A 20,901-nucleotide genomic window follows, 5' to 3' on the forward strand; every position below is an offset into this window, starting at 1 on the left:
TCCTATACAGGTTTCTTTATATTTATGTATATAATTGGTAATGTTGTATACAGTTTTATCTTATAGAGTGAAAATGTTGTTTTAGGTCTACTATAGCATGTTTAAAGTTGTGGGGGAGGCAGCCGCAAAAAAAAAAAAAAAAAAATCACAAAGCCCCCCTATTACAAACTCTGGGCTTCTTCTCGTTTTCTTTTTTTTTAATTTCTCTTTATTGAAATTCTTCTCGTTTTCTTAATTCACTATTTAGACCTTTTTAATACTTATATTCAGAATCAGAAAGGGCCTTATGCGTTGCCCGTAGCAACCAATCAAATTATTCCTATTAATTTCTAATTAGCACTTAACATATGATGTCTGCAATGAAAATCTTCTGTACAATGTATCCATTCTCTTTTAATGGTGCGCAATGTATCATATCACATCCCATATCTTCTGCCTGTAGATGGGTGACGTCAGTCCAACCTTTAACGCTGCCGGTAATGAAGAAGACGACCTGATTGGTGATTTTTCCAAGGTATGTAGTCATTGGTGGGACTATTAATGAATTTCACGAACCTTCTTTTTTTTCTTTCTTTTCTTTTTTTTTTTTTTTACAGAATTTAATATATTTATAATTATCATACTAAAACTCGTTGGCGCCACCTGCTGGAGGGAACTTTCAGGTACGCCCCCAGTCCCTCCTTGTCTCCGCCCCTTTTAAAGAATACAGAGCCAAGTATTATTTTTTGATACTAAGTAGTTTGTTTGGAATTTGCTAATGAAAAGCAGTAAAATAGGTCCTCTGCAGCCAGCAACAATAGATCCCCCAGCAACAATAGATCCCTTCCCCCAGCAACAATAGATCCCTTCCCCCAGCAACAATAGATCCCCCAGCAACAATAGATCCCTTCCCCCAGCAACAATAGATCCCCCAGAAACAATAGATCCCTTCCCCCAGCAACAATAGATCCATCCCAGCAATTATGGACCTCTCCCAGCAAAAATAGACCCCCCAAAAGTAAGTACCCCCCCCCCCCACAACAATACCGTAGATTCACAGCAGCAACAACCCCCCAGCAACAATAGAACCCTCCCCAACAGTAATAGATCTCTCCTAGCAACAATAGACCCATCCCAGTAAAAATACACCCCCCCCCCACCACAAGAAAATACCCTCTACAACAATACTGTAGGTGCGCCCCAGATACAATGACCCCCCCCCCCCCCAACAATTGATCCCTCCCAGCAACAATAGATCCTCCCTTCCCCCCACAAGAAAATACCCTCTGCAACAATATTGTAGATCCAGCCCAGCAACAATGACCCCCCTAACAACAATAGATGCACCAGCAACAATAGACCCCCCCCCCCACAACTACAATGGATCTCCCCAGCAACTGTAGATCTTTCTCTGCAACAATAGATCCCTCCCAGCGATAACAGACCTTTCCCAGCACAAATAGACCCCTACAAGAAAGTACCCATTGCAACAATACTATAGATCCACCCCAGCAACAATAGACCCCTCAGGAACAATAGATCCCTCCCAACAACAATAGACCTCTCCCAGCAAAAGTAGCCCCCCCCACAAGAAAATACCCCCCAGCAAAAATACTTTAGATCCACCCCAGCAACAATGACCCCCTCCACCCAACAATAATAGATTCCCCAGCAACAGCAATAACCCTCGCACCCTAGCAACAATAGATCTCCTAGCAACAATAGACCCCCCCACAAGAAAATACCCTCTGCAACAATACTGTAGATCCACCCCAGCAACAATAGATCCCCCGCCATCAATAGATCCCTCCCAGCAACAATAGATCCCTCCCAACAACAACAGACTTCTCCAAGCAAAAATAGACCCCCACAAGAAAGCACTCCCCACAACAATACTGTAGAGCCACCACAGCAACAACCCCCTAGCAACAATAGACCCCCCCCCAACATCAATAGATACCCCTCAGCAACAAGAGATCCCTCCTAGCAACAATAAACCTCTTGCAGCAAAAATAGACCCTCCCCCCACAAGAAAATACCCTCCGCAACAATACTGTAGATCCAGCCCAGCAACAATGACCCTCCTAACAACAATAGATGCCCCAGCAACAATAGACACCCCCCCCCACAACTACAATGGATCACTCCAGCAACAGTAGATCTTCCCCGGCAATAATAGATCCTGCCCAGCGATAATAGACCTTTCCCAGCACAAATAGACCCCTACAAGAAAGTACCCATTGCAACAATACTGTAGATCCACCCCAGCAACAATAGACTCCTCAGGAATAATAGATCCCTCCCAAAAACAATAGACCTCTCCCAGCAAAAGTAGCCCCCCCCAAGAAAATACCCCCCGCAACAATACTGTAGATCCACCCCAGCAACAATGACCCCCTCCACCCAACAATAATAGATCCACCAGCAACAGCAATAACCCTCTCCCCCTAGCAACAATAGATCTCCCAGCAACAATAGAACCCTCCTAGCGACAATAGACCTCTCCCAGCAAAAATAGACCCCCCAGAAGAAAATACCCTCTGCAACAATACTGTAGATCCACCCCAGCAACAATAGATCCCCCGCCATCAATAGATCCCTCCCAGCCACAATAGATCCCTCCCAACAACAATAGACTTCTTCAAGCAAAAATAGACCCCCACTAGAAAGCACTCCCCACCACAGAACTGTAGATCCACCACAGCAACAACCCCCCAGCAACAATAGACCCCCCCCAACATCAATAGATCCCCTCAGCAACAAGAAATCCCTCCTAGCAACAATTAACCTCTCCCAGCAAAAATACACCCCTACAAGAAAATACCCTCTGCAACAAAACTGTAGATGGACCCCAGATACAATGACTCCCACCCCCAATAATAACAATAGATCCCCCAGCAACAATAGATCCCTCAGCGACAATAGATCCCCCCAGCAACAATAGATCCATCCCAGCAACAATAGACCTCTCTCAGCAAAAACAGACCCTTCACAAGAAAATACACACCACAACAATACTGTAGATCCACCCCAGCAACAATTACCCCCCCAACAACAATAGATCCCCCAGCAACAATAGATCCCCCAGCAACAATGGATCTCCCCAGCAAAAATAGATCTTTCCCAGCAACAATAGACACCCACAAGAAAGTACCCAATACAACAATGCAGTAGATCCCCCCCCCCCAGCAATAATGACTCCCATACCCAACAACAGTAGATTCCCCCATCAACAATTACCCCCTCCCCAGCAACAACAGATCTCCCCAGCAACAATAGATCACTCCCAGCAACAATGACTCCACTCCCCAACAACAATAGATCCCCCATCAACAATAACTCCCCTAGCAACAAAAGATCCACCACAGCAACAATAGATCCATCACCAACAATAGATCACTCCCATCTAAAATAGACCCTCTCAAGAAAATACCCTCAGCAACAATGTTATAGATCTACCCCAGCATCAATAGACCCCCCTCCCAACAACAATAGATTCCCCAGCAACAATAGACCCCCCAGCAACAATGGATCTTCCCAGCAACAATAGATCTTTCCCAGCAACAATAGACACCCACAAGAAAGTACCCAATACAACAATGCAGTAGATCCCCCCCCCCCCACCAGCAATAATGACTCCCATACCCAACAACAGTAGATCCCCCATCAACAATAACCCCCTCCCCAGCAACAACAGATCTCCCCAGCAACAACAGATCCCTCCCAGCAATAATGACTCCACTCCCCAACAACAATAGATCCCCCATCAACAATAACCCCCTAGCAGCAAAAGATCCACCGCAGCAACAATAGATCCATCACCAACAATAGATCACTCCCATCTAAAATAGACCCTCTCAAGAAAATACCCTCAGCAACAATGTTATAGATCTACCCCAGCATCAATAGACCCCCCTCCAGCAACAATAGATCTCCCAGCAGCCAGCATCTGCAGCAGCCCTCCCTCAACTGTAGATCTTTCCCATCAACAACTGATGACCTCAGCAACAAAAAAATCCCCCCGGGCATCAATAGGTTCCCCATAGCAGCCAACATGAATAGACCCTCCAGCACACCCCAGCACCCCCCTTGGCATTATATCCCCAACGTCCCCGCTGAAGAAAAGCCCTGCCTGTAGGTATCCTGCTGTCGGCACTCTTTTTTTGATTTCCATATGATGTGGTGGTGCAACAACTGACCTCTATGGGAATGTCGTTCCTTTTATATATTCTATGGACAAGGGGGCTGATTGGATGTGTGAGCGGGTCAGAATTACCCAGCTGATGTCCTCAGGATCTGTATGTGGTTGATGATAGGCCTCTGAGATATATTGGGGAGGTCCATTGTTCCACATCGTATCAAGTCTGGTACTGTCCAGCTTAGGTGGATTGCAGCTTTCTCAACCATTTCAGCTCCGGAAGGTTTTACCCCCTTAATAACCAGGCCATTTTTTTTTCTTGATTGGTTTGCTTGAAAGTTATGCCTACAAACTATGGGATACGGTATATAGTATACTGGATTTTTTAAATTTTTTATACTACTAATGGCGGTGATCAGCGACTTAAAACGGGACTGGGCAACACTGGCTGTGAATCTGACACTAACTGATGCTGGGGTGAACTGACTAAGTGCCACTGACATCATCAGTGAAATGAATACAGTGATCAGTGCTAATTAGGGATGAGCCGAACACCCCCCGGTTCGGTTCGCACCAGAACCCGCGAACGGACCGAAAGTTCGCACGAACGTTAGAACCCCATTGACGTCTATGGGACTCGAACGTTCGAAATCAAAAGTGCTCATTTTAAAGGCTAATTTGCATGGTATTGTCCTAAAAAGGGTTTGGGGACCCGGGTCCTACCCCAGGGGACATGTATCAATGCAAAAAAAACTTTTAAAAACGGCCGTTTTTTCGGGAGCAGTGATTTTAATGATGCTTAAAGTAAAAAAAAAAAAGTGAAATATTCCTTTAAATATCGTACCTGGGGGGTGTCTATAGTATGCCTGTAAAGTGACGCGTGTTTCCCATGTTTAGAACAGTCCCTGCACCAAATGTCATTTTTAAAGGAAAAAATCTCATTTAAAACTGCTTGCGGGTTTAATGTCATGTCGGGTCATGGCAATATGGATGAAAATCAGTGAGACAAACGGCATGGGTACCCCCCAGTCCATTACCAGTCCCTTTGGGTCTTGTATGGATATTAAGGGGAACCCCGCACCCAAATTAAAATAAGGAAAGGTGTGGGGCCACCAGGCCCTATATACTCTGAACAGCAGTATACAGGCGGTGCAAACAAGACAGGGACTGTAGGTTTGTTGTTAAGTAGAATCTGTTTGTAATTTTGAACATTTTTAACGTGTTTAGCTCCAGCCAAAAAATCTTTTCTAAGCTTTTTGGAAAACATAGGGAAGGGTTATCACCCCTGTGACATTTGTTTTGCTGTCTTTCCTCCTCTTCAGAAGATTTCACCTCACTTTTTTGTCCCAATGAAAAATGTTTTTTGAAAATTTGGGTTTTTTTGTGGAACAAGGATTGGAAAGCATCAGTGGAAAGGAGAACTTGTTTTCCCATATTAACTCTTACAGGAGAGAATTTCCCTTCCTAGGGGTAGATTTCATCTCACTTCCTGTTGTCTCCTTCCGTTTGCAAGTAGGAGTCGTTTGTAAGTTAGATGTTTGAAAGTAGGGTCCTGCCCTATATACTCAGCAGAAATTTGGGCCTTAGGTGTTGCTGTGGCCACAACACTGTAAGCCCTCACAGGGCCCTGCTGTGAAATATTAGATCAAGAATTGTAATTACATGCCCCTGTTGAACAGGAGCTGAAAAATTAGGCCTTAGGCACTGGTGCTGGTGCCACAACACTGCAACCCCTCACAGACACTCTAGTTGGAACGCAGGAACGAGCCCTGCTGCAAATTATTGCTTCAAAAATTGTAATTACACGCCCCTGTTAGACAGGGGCAGAAAAATTGGGCCTTAGGCACTGGTGCTGGTGCCACAACACTGCAACCCCTCACAGACACTCTAGTTGGAACGCAGGAACGAGCCCTGCTGCAAAGTATTGCATCAAAAATTGTAATTACACGCCCCTGTTAGACAGGGGCAGAAAAATTGGGCCTTAGGCACTGGTGCTGGTGCCACAACACTGCAACCCCTCACAGACACTCTAGTTGGAACGCAGGAACGAGCCCTGCTGCAAAGTATTGCATCAAAAATTGTAATTGCACGCCCCTGTTAGACAGGGGCAGAAAAATTGGGCCCTAGGCACTGGTGCTGGTGCCACAACACTGCAACCCCTCACAGACACTCTAGTTGGAATGCAGGAACGAGCCCTGCTGCAAAGTATTACATCAAAAATTGTAATTACACGCCCCTGTTAAACAGGGGCTGAAAAATTGTGCCTTAGGCACTGGTGGTGGCGCCCAGAACCAAAAATGTTCTTACAAGCTATCAGCGTGATGATTGAGGAGGAAGAGGATAATTACTCAGGGATAGTCACTCAGCATCAGCATAGGCAGTCTTTGAAGGGATCTGAGATTTCAAAAAAAATTATTCGGTTACATCAGCATCAGGTGCTTGGTAGCTGGTGGTGATCCAAGACTCATTCATTTTTATGAAGGTCAGCCGATCGACCGAGTCGGTGGACAGACGCACCCTGTGATCGGTTACCACGCCTCCAGCAGCACTGAATGTGCGTTCCGAAAGAACGCTGGATGCAGGACAGGCCAGTAGCTCAATTGCATACTGTGCAAGCTCTGGCCAGTGATCCATCCTCAAGACCCAGTAACCCAGAGGATTTTCGGTGGGAAAGGTGTCCAAGTCTGATCTTGCCCCTAGGTATTCCTGCACCATGTAAAACAGACGCTGGCGATGGTTGCTGGAACCGATCATACCTTGGGGCTGCGGACCAAAAAATTGTCTGAACGCATCGGTCAGACGGCCACCTTCTCCACCGCTCCTTCTTTGACTGACCGAAGCCTCAGCAACACGTTGTCCAGAAACAGGAGTTTGTAACCTCCCAGTCTCTGGGAACGCGTTGCACAGACCTTTCTGCAAGGCCTCCCGAAGATGTTTCATCCTCTGCTCCCTCTGCGATGGCAAGATAAGGTCCGCAACCTTACCCTTGTAACGTGGATCAAGGAGGGTTGCCAGCCAGTATTGGTCCTTCTCCTTGATACCACGAATACGAGGATCCTTACGCAGGCTTTGCAGGATCAGGGAGGCCATGCAGCGTAGGTTTGCTGAGGCATTCGGTCCGGAGTCCTCTGGGTGACTAAGAACGACATGGTCCGCAGCCACCTCCTCCCAGCCACGTACAAGTCCATGTGTTTCTTGGGACTGATCCCTTAAAGACTGCTGCTGATGCTGAGTGCCAGGCTCCACCTCCATACTGACACAATCTTCCTCCTCCTCCTCTTCCTCCTCGTCCTCTTCCTGTGTGATCGGCGGGCACGCAGGAACACTGTCTGGATAAAGGGGGCCTTGAGAGCTAAGGAAGTCCTCCTCTTCCTGCCTCTGTTCTGCCTCAAGTGCCCTGTCCATTATTCCACGCAGCGTGTGCTCCAACAGGTGGACAAGGGGGACAGTGTCACTGATGCATGCACTGTCACTGCTCACCATCCTCGTGGCCTCCTCGAATGGTGACAGGACAGTGCATGCATCCCTGATCATGGCCCACTGGCGTGGGGAAAAAAAACCAAGCTCCCCTGACCCTGTCCTGGTGCCATAGTCGCACAGGTACTCATTTATGGCCCTCTGCTGCGTGTGCAGCCGCTGCAGCATGGCCAACGTTGAGTTCCACCTGGTGGGCATGTCACAGATTAGGCGGTTCTTGGGCAGGTTAAACTCCTTTTGGAGGTCCGTCAGCCGAGCACTGGCATTATATGACCGGCGGAAATGCACACAGACTTTCCTGGCCTGCCTCAGGACATCCTGTAAGCCCGGGTACCTGCCCAAGAACCGCTGCACCACCAAGTTAAGGACGTGAGCCAAACAGGGCACATGGGTCATTTGTCCCTGTCGGAGGGCAGAGAGGAGGTTGGTGCCATTGTCGCAAACCACCATTCCTGCCTTAAGTTGGCGTGGCGTCAACCACCTCTGAACCTGCCCCTGCAGAGCTGACAGAACCTCTGCCCCAGTGTGGCTCCTGTCCCCCAAGCACACCAGCTCAAGCACCGCATGGCATCTTTTGGCCTGCGTACTTGCGTAGCCCCTTGAACGCCTACGGAGCACCGCTGGTTCCGAGGAAGAGGCCATGGAGGAAGAAGAAGAGGAGGGGGTGGAGGAGAGAGGTGTGTCACAATCAGCATTTTGGAGGCGTGGTGGCGGAACAACCTCCAACACTACTGCACCTTGTCCTGCATCCTTCCCAGCTGCCAGCAGAGTCACCCAATGCGCCGTGAAACTTAGGTAACGTCCCTGTCCATGCCTGCTGGACCATGAGTCAGCGGTAATATGCACCTTACCGCTGACCGCCCTGTCCAGCGAGGCATGGACATTGCCTTCCACATGCCGGTAGAGAGCCGGAATCGCCTTCCGTGAGAAAAAGTGGCGTTTGGGTACCTGCCACTGAGGAACCGCACATTCCACAAACTCACGGAAGGGGGCAGAGTCTACCAACTGAAAAGGCAGCAGTTGAAGTGCTAGCAATTTTGCCAAGCTAGCATTCAACCGCTGGGCATGTGGATGGCTGGGAGCAAACTTCTTTCGGCGGTGCAGCAGCTGGGGCAGGGAAATTTGCCTGGTACAATCTGACGTCGGTGTACCAAAAGCAGATTGCCCACAAGTACTTGGCTGTGACACACCTAATTCTACACCTTCATTCCTCTCACTGCAGGTCTCAGAGAGGACTGAAGGTCTAGTGGGGTTGGAAATCTCAGCTGATGAGGAGCAAGGAGAGATCCTCTTTGTTCTTTGGTGTGGGTCTTTTAGATACGCTTGCCAACGAACTGCATGGCAGGTCAACATATGTCTGGTCAAGCATGTGGTACCCAAGCGGGAGATATTTTGGCCACGCGAGATACGCTTGAGACATATGTTGCAAATAGCAGCGGTGCGATCTGATGCACTCGTCTCAAAAAAGGCCCACACCAAAGAACTTTTTGAATAACGCGCAGAGACTGCAGCGCCCTGCACATGTGGAGCTTTGGGGTGTGATGCAGTCAATGTGCTGCCCTTAGGCTGGCCCCTGGAGGGCATCCTGCCTCGTTGGTGATGTGCTGCCGCCTCCTCCTCCTCCTCCTCCTCCTCCTCCTCTCTCCTATCAGGCACCCACGTTGAGTCAGTGACCTCATCATCCCCTCCCTCCTCATCACTGGAGCAAACCTGGCAGTATGCTGCAGCAGGGGGAGCATGACTGCCAGATTGCTGTCCTTCTTGGGCACCCCCTCTGTCCGCGCTCATGTTACTGCCTTCATCGAGCTCAGTATCGTCATCAGAGCCTTCCAAACGCTGGGCATCCTCCTGGAGCATGTACCCAACACTGTGGTCAAACAGTTCGAGGGAATCCTCATGAGGACATGGTGGAGCTAGGGAAGGAGTCACTGATGACATTGAGCTGAGGGAAGAGGCCGCTGCTTTGCCAGACAAAGCACCCTGGGCATGGGTGAGAGAGGATGAGGAGGATGAGGACGGCTTGGTCATCCACTCGACCAAGTCTTCCGCATGTTGCGGCTCAACATGGCCAGCTGCCGAAAAAAAGGCCAAGCGTGTCCCATGGCCACGTGCTGATGAGGATGCACCGTCTCCACGACCAGCACTAGACACAGAGCCTGCTTGCCCTCTCTTATTGGCTTGTGACTGTCTGCCTCTCCTTCTTGGCCTTCCAGACATACTAATGGCCTGTAGCTGCACTAAGCTGGGATAGAACACCTGTAATTTTCTTCAAGTAGCTTTATATACTGTAACCAGACAAGCCTGCCTGTCAGTAGGAAGATAACAGGAAGGGATCTAGCTGAACACTGTGAGCAGGACGCACTGTACTAAATGTAAATAGTCTAGCTGCCTGACCGTGGTACTAATAGGATCAAATAGAACACCTGTAATTTTCTTCAGGTAGCTTTATATACTGTAACCAGACAAGCCTGCCTGTCAGTAGGAAGATAACAGGAACGGATCTAGCTGTACACTGTGAGCAGGACGCACTGTACTAAATGTAAATAGTCTAGCTGCCTGACCGTGGTACTAATAGGATCAAATAGAACACCTGTAATTTTCTTCAGGTAGCTTTATATACTGTAACCAGACAAGCCTGCCTGTCAGTAGGAAGATAACAGGAACGGATCTAGCTGTACACTGTGAGCAGGACGCACTGTACTAAATGTAAATAGTCTAGCTGCCTGACCGTGGTACTAATAGGATCAAATAGAACACCTGTAATTTTCTTCAGGTAGCTTTATATACTGTAACCAGACAAGCCTGCCTGTCAGTAGGAAGATAACAGGAACGGATCTAGCTGTACACTGTGAGCAGGACGCACTGTACTAAATGTAAATAGTCTAGCTGCCTGACCGTGGTACTAATAGGATCAAATAGAACACCTGTAATTTTCTTCAGGTAGCTTTATATACTGTAACCAGACAAGCCTGCCTGTCAGTAGGAAGATAACAGGAACGGATCTAGCTGAACACTGTGAGCAGGACGCACTGTACTAAATGTAAATAGTCTAGCTGCCTGACCGTGGTACTAATAGGATCAAATAGAACACCTGTAATTTTCTTCAGGTAGCTTTATATACTGTAACCAGACAAGCCTGCCGGTCAGTAGGAATTTAACAGGAACGGATCTAGCTGAACACTGTGAGCAGGACGCACTGCACTAAATGTAAATAGCAGGAACGGATCTAGCTGAACACTGTGAGCAGGACGCACTGCACTAAATGTAAATAGTCTAGAAGATAACAGGAACGGATCTAGCTGAACACTGTGAGCAGGACGCACTGCACTAAATGTAAATAGTCTAGAAGATAACAGGAACGGATCTAGCTGAACACTGTGAGCAGGACGCACTGCACTAAATGTAAATAGCAGGAACGGCTCTAGCTGAACACTGTGCGCAGGACGCACTGCACTAAATGTAAATAGCAGGAACGGATCTAGCTGAACACTGTGAGCAGGACGCACTGCACTAAATGTAAATAGCAGGAACGGATCTAGCTGAACACTGTGAGCAGGACGCACTGCACTAAATGTAAATAGCAGGAATGGATCTAGCTGAACACTGTGAGCAGGACGCACTGCACTAAATGTAAATAGCAGGAACGGATCTAGCTGAACACTGTGAGCAGGACGCACTGCACTAAATGTAAATTGCAGGAACGGATCTAGCTGAACACTGTGAGCAGGACGCACTGCACTAAATGTAAATAGTCTAGAAGATAACAGGAACGGATCTAGCTGAACACTGTGAGCAGGACGCACTGCACTAAATGTAAATAGCAGGAACGGATCTAGCTGAACACTGTGAGCAGGACGCACTGCACTAAATGTAAATAGCAGGAACGGATCTAGCTGAACACTGTGAGCAGGACGCACTGCACTAAATGTAAATAGCAGGAACGGATCTAGCTGAACACTGTGAGCAGGACGCACTGCACTAAATGTAAATTGCAGGAACGGATCTAGCTGAACACTGTGAGCAGGACGCACTGCACTAAATGTAAATAGTCTAGAAGATAACAGGAACGGATCTAGCTGAACACTGTGAGCAGGACGCACTGCACTAAATGTAAATAGCAGGAACGGATCTAGCTGAACACTGTGAGCAGGACGCACTGCATTAAATGTAAATAGTCTAGATAGAAGATAACAGGAACGGATCTAGCTAAACTGAATACAGTGTATATATATATATGCAACACCTGGGATGCATATATATACACAATACACTGTAAGTGCAGCTAACTGACTGACTGTTCTGCCTAATCTATCTAACTCAAATCAAATGACACTGTCTCTCTCTCTCTCTATCTCTCAGCACACCGGAACACACACTACACAGGGCCGCCGTGCAGGCGGCCTTATATAGTGTGGGGTGTGTACTAAATCCCCTGAGCCATAATTGGCCAAAGCCACCCTGGCTTTGGCCAATTACAGCTCTCTCTACTGACAGCGCTGTGATTGGCCAAGCATGCGGGTCATAGTGCATGCTTGGCCAATCATCAGCCAGCAATGCACTGCGATGCCGCAGTGAATTATGGGCCGTGACGCGCCACACGAATTTAGCGCGAACGGCCCATAACGTTCGCAATTCGGCGAACGATCGAACAGCCGATGTTCGAGTCGAACATGGGTTCGACTCGAACACGAAGCTCATCCCTAGTGCTAATACTATACACTATCGCTGTATTAATGGCACTGGCTGGGACGGGGTTAACATGTAGGGCGAGCAATGTGTAATGTATGTAAAGTGTGCTGCACTTACTAAGTGATCTCTCAGTTTCTCACCCCTGCTTTGCAGGGATAAGAAACTGGCAGTTCGTTCCATTCCTACAGAGCTCTGTGTTGTTTACCAACACAGAGCTCTGGGCTGTGATTGGACACAGCCGATCAGCAGGTTCTGGCCCTGAATCATTAGCTGGGACTTGCTGACCGGACCCCGCTGTGCGCGCACCCTAAAGCCGAAGGTAGGCAGGGACATATGGGTACATCGATTTGCCTACAGCGGCCGCTCGCCTACAGTACATTGCGGGTGGGCGTGCAGCAAGTAGTTAAACAGGGTTTCCAAGGAATGCTAAGGTTCCTCCAGAGGTGGTTAGCATTTTCTTGAGCACCCTCCTAGTTGGGCTGCTGCCTTTGGTTAGGCAAATTTGGTTCGTTGGCACGCCTGTAATCAGCAGAGTTGCATGTGATTGCTCCTGGTTTATGGGTTCTGCCGGCTGCCAATTTGATTGCTTTCCCCCTGTGCCAGAATCTAGTGGGTGGGAGAGTCGAACAGGCAGCCTGAATATTTATGCAGCTCCAGCCAATCCCTGGGGAGGTGTGTCCAGAGGGTGGTTGGGGGATGCATAAATAGTTTGGAACTATAGAGAAAGGGGTTCTTTTAACTGAAGGAGACGAATCTAGCCAGGAGGGCTGCCTGCCCTTCCTCACCATCCTGCTGAGGTCCCATCTGTGTTTAGCTGGGGGGGGCTATCCAGTCACAAGCCCTTTACGAGCTAAGAAGGGGCCACTGGAGGCTTCACAGAGGAGTCTGCCTGCTTTGGTCTTAGGAAGCCATTCCAAGTATTGGGGGACGCTGTAAGTACAGATTAAGGGAGAAAGATCTCAGTGACTGTTGTTCTTGGTAACCCTTGCTGCACAGAGTATAAGGCTCACCTGGCCTAGGTCATTGCTATAAGTGCCCCAGTGCCCCACTTTGTCCTACTATTTAAGGAGATTGGGTCAAGAAGCTGCTACCAGTGAAGTGTCCTCATTTTTTTCTTGTTAGTGTTGGAATATCCCACGGTTTCCTGAACCCCATCCAGGTTAACTTGCAATAAACTTTCAAAAGGGCAACCCCCTAGACTGATTTTTCCTGAGCAGCCCTTGTGGAGGTAGCACTACACAAGAATTGACCCTCCTACCACTAACCACCATTCTAAGGGTGTTCTTCCCCCATTGACCACCAAAGTATCAGGCCACTTCTCCACTGACCACATTTCCTTACTGACCAACAAATTAAAAATTACTGATCACATTAATAGACTTTAAGTAGGAGATATAATTTGACCAGGGGTTTTCCAAGACCGAAAAAATATTTCAAGGCTTCCTCCTTTGTAAAAGGTTGAGAAAGGCTGCTCTATGGTCTACCACTGATGTTTGCTGGATGGTGTGTCAAAGTGACCCCCCTCTGGCCAACTGAGTCAAAGTGATCCTTCTCTGGCCAACTGTGTCAAAGTGACCCCCCTCTGGCCAACTGTGTCAAAGTGATGCCTCTCTGGTCAGTTATGTCAATGTGCCCCCTCTCTGGTCAACTGTGTCAAAGTGACCCCTCTCTGGCCAACTGTGTCAAATTGACCCCTCTCTGGCCAACTGTGTCAAAGTGACCCCTCTCTGGTCAGTTATGTCAATGTGCCCCCTCTCTGGTCAACGGTGTCAAAATGATCCCGTTATGGCCATCTGTGTCAAAGTGATCCCTCTCTGGTCAGTTATGTCAATGTGCCCCCTCTCTGGTCAACTGTGTCAAAGTGACCCCTCTCTGGTCAGTTATGTCAATGTGCCCCCTCTCTGGTCAACTGAGTCAAAGTGACCCTCCTCTAGCCAACTGTGTCAAAGTGACCCCTCTCTGGCCACCTGTGTCAAAGTGATATCCCTCTCAGACCATCTGTGTCAAAGTGACCCCTCACTGGCCATCTGTGTCAAAGTGACCCCCCCCCCCTGGCCATCTGTGTCAAAGTGACCCCTCTCTGGCCAACTGTGTCAAAGTGATCCCTCTCTGGCCAACTGTGTCAAAATGATCCCTAACTGGGTCAAAGTCACACATTAAAGGGGTTGTAAAGGTTTTTTTTTTTTTAAATAACAAACATGTCATACTTACCTCCTCTGTGCAAGGGTTTTGCACAGAGTGGCCCCGATCCTCCTCTTCTGTGGTCCCTCAGCGGCGCCCCTGGCTCCTCCTCTTCTCGAGTGCCCCCTCGGAGAGCCGCTTTCCAAGGGGGCACTCGTGCGGGCGTGCTCCCAAGTCCTGCTGCTGCGTCCATTGACACAGACAGCAGAACTCGGCTCCGCCCCCTGGCTCCCGTGTTACTGGATTTATTTGACAGCAGCAGGAGCCAATGGCTCCTGCTTATATCAATCTATCCAATGAGGACCCGAGACAGCGGCTGAAGCTGCTGTGCTCATCTCCGTTGCTGGAACAGTCGGATTCAGGCAAGTAAAAGGGGGCTCTGGGGGGCTGCTGCACTACAAAAGGTTTTTCACCTCAATGCATAGAATGTTTTAAGGTGAAAAACCTTGAAGGTTTACAACCCCTTTAAACACAGAGCACTTTATATATAATATATGGATTAGTGACTTGAAGAGATATTATGTTCTTGGTTATTTATTTAGACAGGGAGAATTTACACTCACCGGCCACTTTATTAGGTACACCTTGTTAGTAGCGGGTTGGACCCCCTTTTGCCTTCATTCTTAGTGGCATAGATACAACAAGGTGTTGGAAACGTTCCTCAGAGATTTTGCTCCATAGTGACCTGATAGCATCACACAGTTGCTGCAGATTTGACGGCTGCACATCCATGATGCCAATCTCCCGTTCCATCACATTCCAAAGGCTCTCTATTGGATGAGATGTGGTGAGTGTGGAGGCCATTGGAGTACAGAGACCTCATTGTCCAGTGGTGAGATGATTGGAGCTTTGTGACATGGTGCATTATCCTGCTGGAAGGAGCCATCAGAAGATGGGGACACTGTAGTCATAAAGGGGTGGACATGGTCAGCAACAATACTCAGGTAGGTTGTGGGGGTTAAACCATGATCAATTGGTACTAAGGGGCCCAAAGTGTGCCAAGAAAATACCCCCAACACCATTACACCACCACCTAGAGTTGCCACCTCATCCCTTTAAACCCGAACACCTTTGAATTACACAGGTTCTGAGCAGTGGCGGCTGGTGCTCAAAATTTTTTGGGGGGTGCAAAAGATAAAAAAAAAAATTCATCAAACGGTGCCACTGTGCCCATCAAACGCTGCCACTGTGCCCTCAAACAAAGCCACTGTGCTATCAAACGCTGCCACTATGCCCTCAAACACTCGAACACCTTTGAATTACACAGGTTCTGAGCAGTGGCGGCTGGTGGTCAAAATTTTTTGGGGGGTGCAAAAAATTTTTTAAAAAAATCATCAAACGCTGCCACTGTGCCCTCAAACGCTGCCACCCGGGTGTCTGGGGGCATTAGATAATACAAGGGCATTGCAAGGACAGATTAGGAATAGATAGATGGGGTGTCTCAGCCATTGGGCAGGGATCGAGAAATAATAATAATAATCTTTTGTAAAACATTTATTGAATAAATAATAATAAAAGAAATTACTCAAAGCAGTAGTAAAATCTGGTGCCATAAAACTCGAGCAACAACAAACAGCAAGTGGTAGTGATGATGAGCAAAGCTTTCCAAAGGTCTTAGAGGAACATAAAAGCTTCACTACTAGCTGACGCGTTTCGAAGGGCACGTCCCTTCTTCATCAGAGCTCAGCAGTGAACCCTCCTTCAACAGTCCCTTCAGTGTCCGATCCTGATCTCTGTGCGAGCGGCTCTGTGTATGAGAGCCGCTCGCCGATCGTTTCCGCGTGTTGTTTCTGTGTTGGAACGCACGCCAGTGTGCTTGCGTTCCAGACAGGAGGAAGAGGCCAGGGATCTTCTTGGGTCCCTTGGCCTGCTGGGAGAGCCTATTTATTTGGGTGAGGTCAGGTGATCTGGGGTTCTGTGCCACCTGGACGGCTGTCTGGGTGGACGTGTGTTGTGGTACCCTGGGCTGCTACGCTGGAGCCTGAGGCCTATCCCGGGGACATCAGGCTGCTAGGCTGTCTGAGGGCCTATCCAGAAGCAAGAGAGCAGCGTAGGGTTGGGATGGAGGCTTGCAGTCCAACCAACAGTAATGGTTTTGCCGGCCGGAGAACCTGTCGTGGTCGGAGGTAAAGGGGAAGCTGTCGCCACTAAGGGTCCATCCACCTTATCACCAGGGATCATAATGAGTAGCTGAAGCAAGTACCGGAGCAGTATTCTCACCAACCGGGGACGGTGAAGAATCAGGAAACTTCAGCAGAGGTCAAGCCAGAGACCCAGCCAGTGGAGGAGACGCTTGCAGAGCAGTCTTGTATGCCAAGCCAGGGACCGAGCAGGCCAATGGGGTGACGCTTGAGGAGCATCTATGAATGCCATGCTAGGGACCCAGCAGAGAGGCGGGGGTGACGCTTGAGGAAGATACTACTGTGAAGATTGGAAGAGCTCAGGAGATCCAGTGGCAGTCAATCAGTGGGCTAGGTGATAGACTGGGAGCTCAGTTGAGTGAAGATCTAAAAAGGAGATTGTGGAGGAAGTGAAAGAGTACATTGCCATAGGAGACAGCGTGCCTTTCCCTGCATGGCTGTCTACCTATAGAAGTCACGGAGTCTGCTAATTAACATTGCAACTACTAAAGGGTGTCCTGGCCCCAACCCTCTCTCCCACAGTTCTGTTTAAGAAAAAATAAATCTCTTTGCATTCAAGAAGTGTCAGGCACCCATTAATCTACCTACATTGCACCCAGCATACCTCCTAACCCACTCTACATGTCAGGATGTCAGCTGTCCCAAACTCTGGAGGTCACCATTAGGCCTGGAGAGGCTCGGGACTTGGCTACAAATGATTAGGTCATCTTACATGTATCTATCTATCTATCTATCTATCTATCTATCTATCTATCTATCTATCTATCTATCTATCTATCTATCTATCTATCTATCTATCTATCTATCTATCTATCTATATGTAGCAATAACTCTCGGTGGAGCTCGGTGGAGCTGCTGGTTTAAGCGGGCTTGTTACCTTCACTCTCGACACCCCTGCTTCACCGGCACCGGGTCTAGGGTTCCGTTGAGTTTACCTCTGGATGATAAAAGCACCAACACTTGAATACGTTTTCAATGCTTTATTGAACCAAGTAACGAAGGAAGTAGAAGGAAAGAGGCAGGAGGGAAGCTACAGGGAAGCTCAAATACCTTTCTTTAGGATTCTTGAGAACGTCCTTTAAAGTTGAATATTGTAATCGGATGCAATCCCCTTGTGGGACACACTCTTTGCTCGCCTGGATAGGCCTCTCTCACCAGCCTAGCAGCCAGTACGTAGCACGAACAAAAGTCTCTGCCACAGACTTGCTTGAAAATAAATCCGTACAATCCTCTGCCACAGGATGTATTAAACGTTGCAGTAAATGTCAGACACAGTACTTGGACCTCTAAGCCAACCCGGCAGTACTATGCTGTAGAACTACTTTGGGATGCGTCCTCCAACCGAGTCACCAGGCCCCTCTCCAGACCAGCACTCTGCATGATCTTTCCATGACAGGTCCTCTCCTGGGATCTTCTCGGTTGTCCAGCTTCTTCACTCTGGATAGACAGCTCAGGACCATTCCTTGGCTGCTGTGGTAGACCCCAGACATGCTTCTGGGCCCACCCACGCGTCACAGCGGCGCGGGCCTCCGGAACGGAGGACCACGAGGTAGCACTCTAACGCATACCTGTCGGCCCGGAGGGCCAGCAGGTGGCTGTAAAACAAACCCTAAAACATGGCGTCTGTCCCATAAATATCCTCTCCCAGAATGCAACTCGGAGGACCACCCCCACCAAGTTGTCTCCGGGATAGAGGAGCACTTATACACTTCAACACGTTGCCTTTCCAACACCAGATGATGGTAACAACGACACCCACCGGCTCAGTGTGGAACCACACGCAACGTCAGCCAAGCTGGAACAGAGGCAAATCTAACTCCCCTAACGAGCAATTTACTAAATTTACCTATCAGTTGGTAGATCATAAATCTACCAGGGCTACATATATATGTGTATGTATTTATTACCTATTGGGGTTATTGTCAAGCTGAGGGAACCTTTGTAGCCCGGCCAACCCAGTCCATTGAGGTTCAATTCGAACTCTGGACTGCATGGTGGGTCACAGAGACATGTTTTAAATCACATTCACTCATGTAAATGTATTTTATCTTTTTCCTAGTCTTTTTCATCAATCATTTGTAATAAATATTGTTGTTTTTAAAAAAAAAATAGAAAAATATGCCCGAAAAGTCCATTCTGCTGTATGTAGGCTGCGCACACCTATGCCTAGACTGATCTTTGAGCTAGAGGAAGAATGCCGAAAATGCTGTGTGCCTGGCTGTGTATGCTGTGACTGGGGCAAATAGACTCAAATTACTAGCAGCTCCTGCGGGGCTAGCGCTACACTATATAATAGTTTTGCTTTTATTGTCTACAGCTGTATTGCTTACCCGTGGAAAGAGGCAAACACCAGGACCTCAGATATATTACAAGTCATACAGTAAGTAATTCCTGATTAAAGTGTAACCAGCTGCTATTTTTTTTATTACAAGAAATTGTTGCCTCCCATGATGTCTTCATCAATCCTGCAAACTGCCAGTAGTGTTCTCCGCAGCAATACCACCTCTTCGCTCATTGTAGAGAAGGTCTATCTCCTCTTCCTGTTTCTGGGTGACACCAGATCATTAACAGGAGCAGTGGTGCCACCCAGGGGTGCTTATTGCCACATCAAACTACAATAATATGCGCCTACGCACCCCTTGCTGGCATGTCTGACCGCACAGCAGGATGAGTTAGAGCACAACCTCCTCTCAATCCTGGCATGCGTTTGCACTTCAGCCAGGGCAAGGACAAGGAGGGGGGCAAGGGGGGGGCACATGCCCTGGGCAAAGTGATTTAATGTAAAGGGGTGAGGGGGGCACACTGGATGCTTCTCTTGTTCCTCGCTTACAAAAGTGACTGAAGTGATACTCCTGGCAGAAGAAGTCGGGTCCCAATAGCTGCTGAATGGAGGATTCTGCTCTCTCCTCCATCCTGAGGGTAGGAAAGGGTGGTGCTGAAACTAAAAACACACCCTGTACACACGATAGGATTTTCCGACAACAAAGTCCAGGGATTTTTTCCGACCAATGTTGGCTCAAACTTGTCTTGCATGCACACGGTCGCGCAAATCTTGTCGGAAATTCCGATCGGCAAGAACGCGGTGATGTACAACACGTACGACGAGCCGAGAAAAATGAAGTTCAATAGCCAGTGCGGCTCTTCTGCTTGATTCCGAGCATGCGTGGAACTTTTGTGCGTCGGAATTGTGTACACACGATCGGAATTGGCGTCGGAAAATTTGAGATCCAGATCTCAAATTTTGTGTGACGGAAATTCCAATGGAGAATGTCCGATGGAGCCCACACACGGTCGGAATTTCCGACAACAAGCTCCCATCGAACATTTTCAGTAGGAAATAGAAATAGGAAATAGACTAAGACTGGGATGCCATTAAAGTTCATGTGCGTGTAAAGGCAGCGTCCCAATACTTTTGGTAATATAGTGTATGTGTTACTTAAAGTTGCAGCGACTTCAAAGTAGTTCATGCACTACTTTGGTCCGACTTTCATGCAACTTGAGGGCCACGGACTTCAATGTTACCCATCAAAAGTTGCATGAAAGTCATACCTGAATGTTATACAATGCAACAGTTGTGCAACAGTTGCCCATTATCACTGGTCAAAGCCAAAGTCGTATTCAAGTTGCACCCATCCAAAGTTTTACGCCAAAGTCTGCGCAACTTTGGAGTCGTACAAGTGTGAATAGAGCCTTAACTGACCTCTGCAGATGGAAGTTCATGCCTTTGATCTGTAGATGAAAATACAGAAAGTTACAAAATGAAACAATGTTTCATTGTATCTTTCTGCATTTATGGCTGAGCAATGTTGTTGGGGGGGAAAACTCTAGGTATGGGACTTTAGAGGCACAATAGTATTAAACTACAAAAAATATATTTAATAGGGATATTTTATTAGAAAAATATAAAAGACATTTGACACACATAGATTTAAAAACACTTCAGTCTAGATATAAATCCTAGTAGTAGCACACCGTATGGATCTTATCCTGCAAATTTGTGTAGCATAAAGAAGGCTATAAAGGTATACAAATATCGCTTAGTCCATATATAGGAGAAATACTTCCCCTGAGAATTGAACAGAAGGCAAGCACATAATTATAGCAGACAAGATGCAGCAGGTTTGGTGATCCACGGTGAGGTGTTCTCTAGTTGCTCTACATGTTTCGCGTTACGCTGAACGCTTCCTCAGGAGCTAGAGATTCAATTAAGTGTGGTAGAATTGCATAAATCAATCGATAGTGATTGTATGTAAATGGTCACAATTTGATGATAAATATAAAGTATCTGAATTGAGT

At 47.7% G+C, this 20,901-nt stretch overlaps 1 protein-coding gene across 1 annotated transcript in view; it reads left to right on the forward strand.

The window, feature by feature from the left end:
* The window catches only part of LOC141105572 (uncharacterized), a 66,212-nt gene that overhangs the window by 21,839 nt on the left and 23,472 nt on the right, over positions 1-20,901 (forward strand). The window contains exons 7-8 of the mRNA XM_073595481.1: positions 443-514; positions 18,923-18,985. Of these exons, the coding sequence (XP_073451582.1) occupies positions 443-514; positions 18,923-18,985 (135 nt within the window). The remainder of the gene's footprint in view (positions 1-442; positions 515-18,922; positions 18,986-20,901) is intronic.

Source organism: Aquarana catesbeiana, linkage group LG08 (genome assembly GCF_042186555.1).
Source record: "Aquarana catesbeiana isolate 2022-GZ linkage group LG08, ASM4218655v1, whole genome shotgun sequence".
Lineage (NCBI taxonomy): Eukaryota > Metazoa > Chordata > Amphibia > Anura > Ranidae > Aquarana > Aquarana catesbeiana.